Raw genomic sequence first — 14,361 nt, 5'->3', positions numbered from 1 at the left:
AGGGTATTCGAAATGGCTGTAAGGAAAGACGTTTTTAATGTGATATATCCTTGAAATAAGGTCAAAGACTTCACCAGTTATTGTCTGGTTATTTAGCACAAGACAAACAGAAATAGAGCAGAGGCATTCTAGCAGACTTTGGCCTTATCTAGCTCCACTGTGTGCCCTCTTCAAGTATAAAGCATGTCTCACTTTCATCAGTATTTTTCTTTGATGTAATTAGTGGTCAAATAGCCTACAGGACAGTAAACAATTGAGCTAGGTGGGCCAGTGCAAAGAGAGATTAGAGCTAGAAGTTAGGCACTATTCCTTGTTGGTCTTGCCAGGTCATTTAAAGTCCACAATTATTTGTTTGTTTCACTCGCTTCTTGTAGAGTGGTGAGAGATGGTCACAAAGATAACTCAGCTACTCTCTCTCTTTCTCCTCCAAAAGGTTCTTTTCATTTGATCCGCATGCTACTAGATGAGTACATCCTGCTTGCCATGGAGACACAGTTCAACAATGACAAAGAACAAGAACTCCAGAATCTACTGGACAAATACATGAAGAATTTAGGTAACTAGAGCTTGGTTCTTTTGAATGTACTCCTGTATTTTTAGAAATTGACATATTTGTTTGACTTTAAACAGAAGCAGGCTTACTGTCTTCTTCTGAAGGTGTGCAACATTGTCAAATTCACCTGAAAAGCTTGTGACCATTCACTCAGCAATTCATTCCCGCCCTCCTACCATAGTTCACTTAATAGCATTTTGTGGGAATGTGAATACACTGGGTCACTGAAATGATCTTGGATGCAACAGACACTTGTAAGTACATCTGAAAGGCCACAAGCTGAAGTGTGAAAAGAGATATAAGTAGCAGAAAGGGCAGGAATTCCTAATCCAGTTTTTCTGCCAAAGCTTAAATATTTAATTACACCTTGAACTAGGAATGTATTAAATGCTACCAAAATGCAAATATCCCTGCAAGGTTGGAACACAAGTTTGGAGCCCTAGTTAGCATCTGGCTGAAGTGCTACTGTATGGAAGAGAAACAAAATGAATTTAAAACAGTATCATTAACATTTTCCATCTACCAGACTTCTTCAAGGTTAGACAGTTTGAAGTCATATGCTCCAGGTCTTTTGCTATAAAAAGAATGAAGATTTATTTGGATCAAACTCTGGTCCAAGTTAATCCCTAAAAATCCAGTGAAACTCGACTGGGTTCTGCTGAATTATTTTTTATTAACATTAGCACCAGCAATCAATCTTTAACTTTTTGGTTGTTGTTACTCTAAATCTGCACTTTGCTGCAAGAAACTTGCATAGAATTTGTCTGGCAGTAGATGCTGCACTTTTTCTTTTAATTTAGCCTTCGGGAAAAAAACTTGTCCTACGTAGTAGTTGCCTTATCCTTGGATACTTAGGTGAAGTACTTGAAACCATAAGGTAAAGTCATGGCTTCCACTGAAGAATAGCAAAACTTCCATTGACTTTATCAATAGTCTGCAGAAAACTGAAGAACTACTGAGTATAACAAATGCTTTTCTCTAGATATCAGTATGAAAATAGAGTTCAAGCATTCTGAAATTCCCATTGTTAATTCTTTAGAATGAAGTGTCATGAGCCTGATTCACTCTTAGTGCAATTTACTTGACTTCATTGCTGACATTTACTTCAAGGGAATAAATCTGATTCATACCTTCACTATGATGGCTTCAGTAAGGAGCTGATACTCTGTGATGTAGGTCTGTGGTCAGGGAATATGATACAAACAGTTCCACTGGGAAGATCAAGACTAGAACAATATTTGTTATTCATTGGCTACCTGCAAAATGTGGAGGCTTCACTGGGTTTTAAAATAAGCAACCAAAGATACAAACAAATCAGGCAGCTCATATGCTATCTATATGCTAGTGGTGAATTTATGTGCAATGAGCATACATAACAGCCATCAAGAGTTTTCACTTACTCTTCCAGATGCAAGCAAAGCCACCTTTACTGCATCACCAAGCTCTTGCTTCCTAGCAAATCGTAACAAAGCTGCTCCTCTGCCCAGTGACACTTCAGTCAAAAATGAGTGTCTAGCAGAGCAAACCTACGTGTCCTTGTCAGCTAGCCAGCCCAGCAGTGTACCTTCTGGTCTGAACGCCTTCGCCACAGGAGACAGTGAGACTATGCAGCTGACAGGTATGTATCAGTTCTTCTAGTTTCTCCTTCTCTTATTTGCTTGTTAGTCTTTCAGTCCACAGTAACACATTGCTGTAGGAGCAATGACCATATGCATTTATAAAGACCTCTAGTAAATAACGTTTCTTGAGCTTACCCTCTGTGCTGATTTATAGAAGGTGGCAATTGTAGAGTCCTGCCAGTAACAGATCCTCTTGGAACAATGGTAAAACTAGCCTATACCTCTTGGCTTGGTGAGGTTCTTGTGAGGAGAGAATGAACAGTAACACCTGGAGCACATGAGGCTTGTAACTGCTGGAATTTCCCAGTGACTGTGGCAGCCTCCAAGCTGGAGAATAAAAGTGGGAAGCTTTATAGCCTGAAGCCATGGACTAAAGAAAGTGTGTTGTATAGGTTGGGGCCAATGCATATCCTTTGTAAAGGTTTCAAATGGTAATGTACACTTCACTAGAGGGTTAGTGTCTTAACAGATCCGCTCCATTCAGCAGTACTGCAGTATGAACGCTAATCATGGCTAATGCTTATTTATTCCAGGTCAGATGGAGCTGTCTCAAAGCACTGGTCACCTGATGACTCCACCCATTTCACCAGCCATGGTCAGCCGAGGAAGTGTTATCAACCAGGGGCCAATGGCTGTGAGACCCCCAAGTGTAGGTCCAGTGTTATCCACACATTCACAGTGCTCTTCCTACTCAGAACCCCTTTATCAGACTTTGTCACAAACTAATCAGAATTACTATGGAAACAATTCCAATTACCAGGCTATGTTCAGAACTCAGGCCCATTCCACTTCAGGAGTTTACCACCACAGAGCAGAGCACAGCCAATTCAATGCCTTGAGTGAACAGCAGTTCTCCAGAGACTACTTCAGCAACAGTTGTGCTGTGTCGCCATACAATGCCAGATCCCCTTCCAGCTATGGTCCCTCATCCATGTCTCAGGACACACACAATATGCAGTTTCTGAATACTGGGAGTTTCAATTTCTTGAGCAACGCAGTGTCTACATGCCCAGGAGCAGCATATCCCACTAATGCTTCCAACGGTATAAATATATATTTTCTTTTCCCCTTCTGTTTCTTTCCTTGCTGGAGTAAACCACTTTTTCTCTGCTTTTTTCTATGGAAGAAGTTTTTCAGCTCTTATTTATACCTTCCTGTTTTCCACTTCTCTGATGACACACAGAGATGTAAAGAAGTTTAACAAGCTACTTAAGGATTTATTTTCCTCTGGTGAATCCTCAGTTGACCTCAGATGCATCTGCTGCATCTATGCTAGTCTTCCTTCAGCACCATCGCCATGTCTTGCACAAAGGAAGCAAAAGCAGGATGACCTTGTGATTTAACAACCTCTTGAAAAGCTCCCAAAACATCTACTATGAAATAGAGTAGGCATAAGCTAGCTTACCTCTGGGACCAGCATAATGGACCATTCTAGTCACAGGGTCAGGATGGTGAAACGAAGTATAAAAATGTGCATTAGCATTAGATTGAGACTTTGGCCCTAGTATTTCTTGTGCTTCAAATGTAAAGTTATTGCCACAATCTGCTTCAGAGATATGGTCAGCGAAAACACCTCCCTTTTCTGGAGGAAAGACACAGTGAAAATGTTGCTTTTATATGGATTTGTATATGCCATAAGTATGTATTACCATGCAGATTTTCTTTCCACGTATACTTTCCTTGATTGTGAGCTTCAGAAGGGAGCACTGAACTGTGGATAGGAGTCCCCATGGTGTCTGTTATGGCCACTGATTGCAGGCTACTGATTGATTCTGAACTTAGAATGGAAGGGCAATTCTCTACTGAAGGCATGCCTGAACTCTTAGGGTCTTTTTGCTCCCTTGTTAGCACCCCTCTTTTGGGTCAGTCACTGCATATGTTACTAATGTTACTAGGCTGTATGTGTGCATAAATAATCTTGTTCTCAACGGACTCAGCCAGTAACAATTACCTTTTGTCCTAGGTTATCACAGGCTCCTACCCTACCCTTTCTTTTCAACAGTAGTTTCACTCTGCTTTTTTTCCAATCTCCTGTCAATAGGATATTATGGAAACAATATAAATTATCCAGAATCTCACAGACTTGGAACAATGGTGGATCAACATGTTTCTGTCATCAGCAGTGTAAGCAGCATTCGATCATTGCCATCATACAATGATATACATGATCCACTGAATATCTTGGATGACAGCGGAAGAAAAACAGGCTCATACTACACAGAGTCCTCACCGTCAATCGTCTGTCGGGCTCCTATGCGTAAGTATAGCCAACAACTGAGGAAGAGCTATGAATTTTTTAACATCCTAACAAGTGCTGAGTATTAAACTGTAGCTCACACATATAGTATATAAGATGCAATATAGAGATAAAGTAGCTCAATACCTAGGATGTGTCATAAGATGTGTTTTCCCTAAAATTGTAGGATAGTGGGTTTAATAACTCTTCGCTCCCATAAGGAGGACTATGATCCATTGTCCATGATGAGTGGAATGACTGGCCTGAATTGCAGAAAAATCTGTATTAGGAAACACTTGCTAACTATTAAGTGAGCTAATAACGGACTGGGCTCTTCTAAGGGCTGTTAAGGATCCTCACTGTCAAATGGATCAAATGAACCCTGGGTCAGGGATGTCTAGATACGTACTTCCTGTGGTATAGTCCCTTCCTGTCCTGTGCTTCAACAACTGTGTGTATTAGGCAAAGCTCCCACTGACAGTGAATTTTTGGTGAAATTACCTAGCCCCAAAGGGTTTGTTTTGGTATATGCATTAAACAAATGGCGGCTGAGTTTGGTCTCGCATTCCAAAAAGGATTGCATGGAAGATATAAACTAGGGCACTGTTTGTTTCTCCACAAGATTACCTCTTCCTACTACTTACCTGTTAACCTTGCACAGAAGATCAATTACTTGCCTCATTAAGGCTCTGCAAGAATTCAGCGCTCAGTTCTTTAAAGGATACTAAAGAGGGGGGAAAAAACCCAGCACCACTACGCAGGGACTGTGCCCATCAAATATCTTCTCTATTCTATGTTGATATGTGCCAGGTGGTGGCAGTGGTACCACCAGGGAATATGGACCTGAATGGTGCAAGATATGGAAAGGCATAGCACAGATAAATAACTTTGCACAATTTTCATAGAAGATGGCTCATACGCAAGCCGTAAACTTCAGGCCCGTAGCTGGCTTTTTAGCAGAGTTTGCTTATACATGGGTTTTGACCTATTCCCTGATGGTGTGAGGAGCCACTGAAGAAAAGTTATGGAAGTATAGGTAAATTGAGTGAAGTATAGAAGCGTTGACACTTCCATCCTTCAGATGGTGTGCCTCGTAGATAAGGGTTTCCATCAGATGAAATTGGATTGTGTTTTTTGTTAAATTCAATAGATAGAAAACTTGCAATGATGGTAACCCTTTTTTCCCACAGCTTCAAACATGCAAACCACATCTTCTTCCCAGTGTATGTATGGAACATCTGGGCAGTTCCCTTCTCAGGAAAATCTGGAGTCTCATGGCCCACCAAGTAGAGATATGGTGTCATCTTTACCACCAATCAACACTGTCTTCATGGGAGCAGCTGCTGGAGGAACCTAACTAGGAGAGACATGTCAGTGCCTTAAACTTACTTTCCAAATCCAGACATTAAGGCTATGATGACAATCCCCTTCAAGTTGGTGGAATAGAAAAGTATTACAGATAGGTGTTAAAGGAGCCATTTTAGAGATATTAGCAGCCCTCTACACAAAAAAATAGCTGTATTCAGATTGGGTCCTGCCTGTGATTCACTCAGGATTGTTCTCACCATTACAGCTTTTCAGTCAGAAACTCAGAGCAGAAAGAGCCAGTGATTCTTGCAAGCAAGACTAAGTTGTAAAGAAATGATTACATCTATTCCTAATTTATTAAAAATGCTATTTTAGTCTTTGACATATCTTTTTGTATAAAAATGTTTATTTAATGCCTGTGTTGCTCATTATTTATTAGGACCACAGAGTAACTGTTTACTTTCTCTTATTTGACAGATTGTCAAATGTATGTATCCTACCTCCTATGGAAATGTTTACAAGGTCAATTTTTACTGTTTTAAATGAAACTAAGCCAAATTCTTAAGTTTTTTACTGTTGTGCTCTGGAAAGACAATTTCAAATGTTTAGTGCCTACTTATGTAAGTGGAAGTCCTCAGGAAATAAATAAAACATATTGTGGGGATTTTTTTTTTCTTTTAAAATAAACCACTTTCTCTTAAAATAAAACCAACAAAACATGCAAATATCATAAGCTAACTAATTACAGTAGCCTGCTACTGTAGCTGGATAACTGAAACAAATGAAACTATGCCACAATGCCATGGGATTTCAAAATTACTTGTGATATGAGCCCAAAATTTCTACTGGTGGAAATCCACAAAAAGATGTCCATCAACTTTCATGGGTTTAAGGCAACTGCGTATACTGAGACCAAAAGTAATAAAGATGATTAAAAAATATTGCAACCCTCCAGATCAGCCATTTTAATTAAAAAATATTTTACAAGTGCCATGATATTCTGTATACAAACACGCATTTATGTATGTTTCTGGAGAAGCCAGGTGAAGAATATTCACTAATGGTATCAAAGAGGACAGAGAAGAGAACACGCTTACAAAACAAGCTTCTTGCTACACATTCATGAAATAACAGGTGTTATTTTATTATCAGATTGTCCCAACATTAGATTCAGATTTGGATTTAAATCCAGTCTTCGGGGGTTATTTGGTGTCCATATTCCCATTCAGTCCATTGAACAGATGCTGGATATTGTGGAATTAGATAGTAGGGTATTTTTGGTGGAAGAAAATGGATGATACCATGATTAAGTTTTTATTTCTAATCCTGTATAACTTCCTTTAGTGTTTTCTATCATGAGAAGTCTGACTGCAGCAGAAAAATAATAAGGACCATTGCCTGATATGAAATACTTTATGCAGAAATGAGACCCCATAGTTCAGTAATTGAGGTGTAGAAGACTCAGCTCAATTGCTTCCTAATTCAGGGTGAAGTCTTACGCTGTGACCAAAAATGCCATAATGATGCAAGAAAGTTTTGGTTTCAATAAAAATTCCCAATAACATGTAGTGGTAATACTGGCTGCTCAAACAAGTATTTATTGGGCAAGGCTTTACAGCAAGTGAAGTAAGTACTGCAAAAGAGTTCTTTCTTCTTGATTACTCAGAACAGGATATGTTTTCTCTTAAAGTTAGTCCTATAAAAGTCAGGTTCCCTATCTAAGTGGAAGCGGGTCGCCTCTATAGTCAGTGAAGAGAGATAGATCCCTCCCATTCCAAGTGAGATAAGATGGGGAAGGAGACTACAAAGGTAAGGGATGTGTCACTGTCCTGAAATGCTTGGCTCCCTCTGCTGACAAATGGCACAGCATAAATAATTACTTTAAGCTGGAAACTTCCAGATTGTTGAACTTACATGAGAGCATGTCGTGGTTTAACCCCAGCTGGCAACTAAGCACCACACAGCTGCTTGCTCACTCCCCACCGCCGGGATGAGGGAGATAATCAGAACAGTAAAAGTGAGAAAACTCATGGGTTGAGATAAAGGCAGTTTAACAACTAAAACAAAAGCCACTCATGCAAGCAAAGCAAAACAAGGAATTCATTCACCACTTCCCATCGGCAGGCAGGTGTTCAGTCATCTCCAGGAAAGCAGGGCTCCATCCCACATAACAGTTACTTGGGAAGACAAACGCCATCACTCTGAACGTCCCCCGCCTTCCTTCTTCTTCCCCCAGCTTTATATGCTGAGCATGACGCCATATGGTATGGAATATCCCTTTGGTCAGTTGGGGTCAGCTGTCCCAGCTGTGTCCCCTCCCAACTTCTTGCCTACTCGCTGGTGGGGTGGTGTGAGGAGCAGAAAAGGCCTTGACTCTGTGTAAGCACTGCTCAGCAATAACGAAAACATCCCTGTATTATCAACACTGTTTCAGCACAAATCCAAAGCATAGCCCCATACCAGCTACTATGAAGAAAATTAACTCTACCCCAGCCAAAACCAGCACAGAGCGATATGTAGAATTTAGAGCAAGTAGGCAGCCACTAGCAGACAGGGTCTTAGTCCATCAGGCCCTGCATAAAAAGCACAGTTCATGGTACATAGTGACTCATATGTGGTTTATATGCATCATTTCCTGTCATTTTCTTTTTTTCCACATGAACGATTTTGCATTGTGGGGTTTTTTTTGGTGTAAATTACTTGATCTGCACTTTATCTGAGATGAGAAACAATATTATATCATTAAATGTGCAGATTCTCGTGATAGCTGCAAAACACAGAGTAGCATGAAGTATCACTGTTGTAAATTGCAGTTCATTATCAATAGCAAAGAGCAGTAAAAAAAAATCCTAATATTCAAATAGCCAGTTAAGAGAAATCTCTCATAGTGTTGCAGAACAAAGCAAACCCATAATAATTGTAACTAGCAAAACCAAATGAGAAATTTCCATTTTGTAACCCATTAGTTCAGTCAAATATGTGGTTTGATGAATTCAGTAAGCTTTGTCTGTGGGAAATGAAGTCATTCATAGCTTTTGTGGATACCCCATGGGAAGTTTTTTACCTTTGGTAGTATAGCAGCATTACAGGAAATAATATGAAGAATCAATGGGGTCGCCGCTTGGTAGTCTTATATTACTCAGTTCAGTTGCATTTTTGTGGATGCATTAATATGTTGGTTTTAATATATACATGCCAGAAAATCTGTGATAAAAAATTGTACATATTCAGTACAATCAGTGTCAAATGAATATTCCCTAAAGGAAAAAAACACTTTTTTTTTCTGAGAAGGAAAGATGAAAAATGAAATCCTTTTGATCTATTTGCCAATATCAGTGAATTTGAACTGGTGCTAGAAAAGGCAAAGGCTGAACAGGTCAAATCTGCTTCGACTTCTAAAGTAAAACTGATTTTAATACCGATTATATCAACCAAGATGAAGCAATACTGGAGAAGAACCGTTTGTCTTGTGTGCCATGAGCCCGTGCCTAGCAGCGCAGAATTCGGCTGGAGGAGAAGCGCAGTTCTTCGACTCTGAAGGCAATCAGGACCATGAGAATTTTGCTCCAGACTCAAAATTAGCAAAAGAAAATTTGCTTTACCTTTAAATGTGTAGTGAAAACACGGTGAAATTACTTGTAAAAAGTAAACCTGTGTATCATACTGTCGTCCCACTTGCCAAATGCATCTTACTGGTTGGATCAGCATCCTGCCAGCTATCTCCGTCTAGTACATGAGTGATCAGTGGTCACAGAGAGGAAGGGAGCCTGCAGTGCAGTGGGTAGAGATGAGCCATTTAGCAGAACCTTATATTTAAGACAAACTATTAGAAGATCACAGATATGCTGGAATAGGAACAGGTGCTTTATATGATGCAGCACAGTGCTGTTTCCCTCAGTGTGGGATCAGAACTGAGTGGACTTCAGGCTTATGGAGCAAGTGGTCCAAAGAAGAAACAATGACAAAAACACCCTGCTCTTAGAGTACTTAAAGAAAAACTGCAGAGATGTTATCACTCTTGGAAAAGCAGATATTTGACACTGAAGAAACTAAATCTGTTAGGAACAGAACCAAAGATCAGGCAGAGAAATGCAAGAATCTGTAGAAGCAATAGAGTAACAATACAGGTCATTAATGCCATACCTCTGGACAAAGACGTACTGCTACAGGCTGGGAGTCCCACAGCAGCCAATACTACTGTGCAAAAAAAAAAAAGGGGGCCATCAAACTAAACTTAAAATTGTTAAGGCTGCCTGCTAGTGATTAGACCTAGGTAATGCAGGAGGCCTTACTTGGTTTTGATAACTGGGAAGAGATACATTAGAGTTAATTTTAGGCTGATATGCCCCAGGTTGTAAGTAACAGCCTTTGGGCTACGGTTTAATTGGAATCACTAATCTAGCTTTAGGGATTGGATTAAATTTGATATTAGCCTTGGAGATGGAGTCTGGGCAAGGGTGGGCTGGTTATGGGCCTTATGACTGTTGCAAATAAGAGCCTGTAAAGCTACACTAAATTGCCTGTCTGAAGCAGGTCACAGGTCTAGTTTTTATGATGAACTCTGTTTGTAGGATTTGGGAATAACTATAACCGGGTTTATGGGCTTGGATTCAGGCTACTATGTTGGATGAGCCTGCATAATGCCTGAGCTTGGCTTATGGCTCTTGCCAGTAGGGCCTGCATGGTATGTTTAACTTAACATAGTTAATTCAGGAAAGTTTGCTGTTTTCTTAGTGATGTACTCAGGGTGGAGCTTAAATCTGAGTTAGCTTTGGCGTTAGGGTTAACTTCAGGGGTTGGGTCAACATGAAGATGAGAACATGAGTCAATATTGGATTTAGAAGTGGCCATCAAACTTGGCTTAATGCTGCTGTTTAGAGGGACCCACAAGCTATACTTAGTTCTAGATAAAACAGAATGTAGGGAGACCAATATAGATTAATATTATAGTCAGAATTAAAATTAAGATTTACTTGGGCACGAACTGGTGAAAGTGGGTTGTTTCTGCATTTAGTCAGGGGTTGTTGAGCTTATATGAAACCTACTGCCAGACCAGGTGATCTGGTTATGATTCCTTCAAGGTCTAGTCTTAAGAGCAGACTTAAAGTTGATTTGAAATTTACGTTTGGAAATGAAAGAAGATGAGCCATTTAGGTTAAAGCCAGGTCTAGAAGAAATGAGTAAGACTAATTTGAGGTTTTAGGTGATGGAGACCACATTGTCAATCATACTTCTGAGGCTGACATTGAGGAATTTAAAGTCATGGTTGGGGCTCAGGCCAACGTGAAGCAATGAATCTGAACTAATTATGGATTTAAGACCTGCAAGGATCTATGCTCATTATTGAAATTAGTAAGAGTCACTGACATAGTCATTAGCTTCAGCTAAGAGTTGGAATAAAAGGCTAGGACTAAGTCGGAATAAAAGGCTAGGACTAGATCAGTAATTGTGTAAGCCAGGATCAATGCACATCTAAGTAGTCATTAGCGGAAACCTCTGTGATGGAAAAGACAAGACATGCATCTTTCACAGCCTAAAAGATGAGAATGATACCCTTAATGGAAGGACCGTAGGATCTGTAGCTTCTAGAGAGATGCTGCGTCATCGCTAATGATTAGACCTCAAGTAATCGACATTACTGGGATGGTGAAAGATCAGAAAAGCAGGATCCTACCACAAACTATACTGCTTCCATGGTCACCAGACATTTGCAGCAATTACAAGGCTCAGCAGAATCACTTCTTACCAGGACCTGACCTTGCCAACGGAGGCATGAGCAGGCAAAACAGGAGAAAAGCAGGGCTGGGATCTGAAATGGAGGGAGGCAAAATATCGTGCCCATTGCATAATTAGTGACACAGAATACCATTTCTCTACTTTTTGAATTCTTTTTTATTTACACAGTTTTTCCCCGTTTAACAGTGGCTGCATGTTACAATGCTGCATGGAGCAATGGTTACACAATTGGAAACATGTAAAAGATTATATTAGCAGCTGAACTAGGAAAATCTACTTCCCTTCCTTTTGGCTTAGTTGATTATTATCCTTGATCAAATAAAGGGCCACATGTTCATACTGCCCTTGTGCCCTGGTTGCTACAGTGAAAAGAGACATACAGTGAAATTGTACATTTAGAGTTTGATATTATATGGCTTTTTAATTCTTGCCATATTTAATTTTCTCATATCATTCAGTTTTGTTCAGAAGCTGACTTTATTGATTAGTCACCCGTTTCACATCAAGATACATAGAGACCACTCAAAATTTAATTAAAATGACATGTTTTAGAAAATCTCCACTACAGTAAAAATACCAACTCTATGTAATACAGATGTGGACAATAAACAGCCCTCCCTTTCTCTCTAATACAGTCTTTACCAAGTGTCATCTTCAAAGTATGATCAGCCTTCAAAAACTAGCCCAGACATACAGCATCCTCTAACAGCATCTTTACTTTGACTCTACATGGTTTTTCCCACATAGGTGTGCCATCCACTGACAGATATACTGGATCTGTCCTCCTCCACACCCAATCCACAGCAGCTGTGAGTTTCTGACAGCCCCCAGCTTTCAGTTCTTGGTAAGTACTTTAATTTTAGAGATCACATGGCCAGTCTCCAGGCGTGCTTAAGATAGCAGTTATCCAGCTTCTGGCTCCTGAAAAAGACTTGATGAACCACCTTCAGTGCCCTAGATGTAACAGTTCTCTTGCAGTTCCATTTCTGATACTACCAAAATACTCGTCATCCTATAATTGATAGTATGGGTAATTTTAAAAGAATTTTAGAAGAGAATATAAAAAGCTACCTACACTATTAAGTTCCTTCTAAAACTGACAGGTGAATTTCGTTCTAAATGAAAGGTATGTGGAAAATTCTAGGGAAATTAATTTTTAAAAGAGTAAAATATTGAGGATGAGACTGAAATGGACTCAGTTCATTGTACTGGGGATGTAACACTTTGCTTAAATAAATAAATATGAACCAAGCCACAGATTAAGTTTGATATTGAGCTATTCCAGCTGATCATGGTGTTTGCTCATTTGGAAGAAAATCAGATCTCTGATCCTGCTCCAAAGTTTACGTGAAGTGGAACAGTGCCATCAGAAGAAACTAAAGACATATCTATATAGTCAGCTTGGTTTGCTCATCTGCTTTGCAGAGTGGTCTTTATCTCCTGATTATACAGTCCATCCTGTATAACTGCTGGAGTACACCCTGGCTTCACCCTCAAACCAAGCAGTTCCTCTGCAGGAAAACAGTAAAAATCAAAAGTTTGTCCACTCCAGGATCCACATCTACTCTACATCATTGATGTGAACAAGATTTTCCTCCCCAGCCCTTCACAGTCTTCCAAGAGTAGCCTTGCAGGTCTCCTGCTCTCTTCAAGGAGCTGGGAATGAGGTGCACGCTACTTCTGCCAGCTGTCAAGGCATGATCTATCACTGATAAGTGATGTTCCCTTCAGTCCTGGACAACTCAGACACAAGCAAAGCTGAACTATTTAGGCCAGGAACTGTCTCTCTCTCTCGTCTACCTCCAGGCAAAGTAGAGTTTGGCAGGTGGCTGTCCCTGAGGGATGCTTTTGCTCAGCAAATCCCTTTGCTTAGCACTTGTTGCTCACACAGATTCTTAGAGTTGTGGCTCACATGATTTCCATGTGAAACACAAGCCTTTCCACGCATCCTATGGGGATCCTAGATGCCTCAGTTGAGGCTGAGAAGTCTGGTTGGCAAAAGGATGTGTGGTAGTTATGCAGTAGAGTACATGACAAGCTTTAAGTCCCTTCATGGCTGTTGGCCCTGGAAAGTCTCAGTGCAGTCCGAGAGGTCAGGGCGAGATGTTTGCCCACCTGCTTGGGCTTACTCTGTGAGCCCCAGCCCCAGGCTGGCTGCAGACCTGCAACAATGCAATCAATGAGAGTTTACACCAACCTCCAAGAAATACTAGTCGCTTAGCAAAGCAGATTGAACTGGGCATCACACAGCTGAAATTGGATGATGTCCAGCTAGTGTGCAGTGGAGAAGGTGTGTTTAATAAACATCTGGCTATGCGTTACATGTCCTGGGGGCTAAGCTGAGAGGTGACCAGGGAGATAAGCTAACAAGTGCCTGAGCATTTTTGAAAATGGAGTTAGGAGTTTAGCTTTATTAACGCTGATGGGTGCAGAGAGCTTTTGATACATATGAGGTCTAATCCTTAATCCTGTAGGTAATAGAAGATACCTTCTAAAAATATCGAGGCACTTACTTAATTTCCAGAAAACTTACTTCTATAGCAATACTTACCTATCTATCTTTAAAGAAACAGATCTTCACCCTTGCAATGCTGAGCAGAACAACACATGAAAACATGTAAAAAACCCATGCATTGGGGTTTTTTTGGTTTGGACCCAACTCTGGGTCCAATGCCTGAAAATGCTAGCCTCCGTTCTTTCAGCTTATTGACAATCAGAAAGGTAAAGTAAGGCTTCCACATCTGCATTTAGTTTCTCAAGTAAGCAAACAGTTCTTCTGAAGTGTTGCGCACTCAGCAGTTCCTGCTGACTGGCATTAACGAAATGGCTTTGCCAGGCAAGTGCATGCTGAAGAGCCACAGAGATAGATACAAACAAAATTCACAGAGTGGGGGTGGGCATGGGGGAGG

The 14,361-nt window shown here is 40.3% G+C and overlaps 1 protein-coding gene across 1 annotated transcript in view; it reads left to right on the top strand.

Annotated features, from left to right (window-relative positions):
• The window catches only part of RFX6 (regulatory factor X6), a 36,856-nt gene extending 31,091 nt beyond the window's left edge, over positions 1-5,765 (top strand). The window contains exons 15-19 of the mRNA XM_050892969.1: positions 434-556; positions 1,962-2,171; positions 2,706-3,215; positions 4,214-4,429; positions 5,599-5,765. Of these exons, the coding sequence (XP_050748926.1) occupies positions 434-556; positions 1,962-2,171; positions 2,706-3,215; positions 4,214-4,429; positions 5,599-5,765 (1,226 nt within the window). The remainder of the gene's footprint in view (positions 1-433; positions 557-1,961; positions 2,172-2,705; positions 3,216-4,213; positions 4,430-5,598) is intronic.
• Positions 5,766-14,361: the final 8,596 nt, after the last annotated feature.

This window comes from Gymnogyps californianus, chromosome 3 (assembly GCF_018139145.2).
Source record: "Gymnogyps californianus isolate 813 chromosome 3, ASM1813914v2, whole genome shotgun sequence".
Taxonomy (NCBI): domain Eukaryota; kingdom Metazoa; phylum Chordata; class Aves; order Accipitriformes; family Cathartidae; genus Gymnogyps; species Gymnogyps californianus.
The sequence above is the reverse complement of the archived record's forward strand: the minus strand, read 5'-3'. Positions and strand labels throughout refer to the sequence as shown.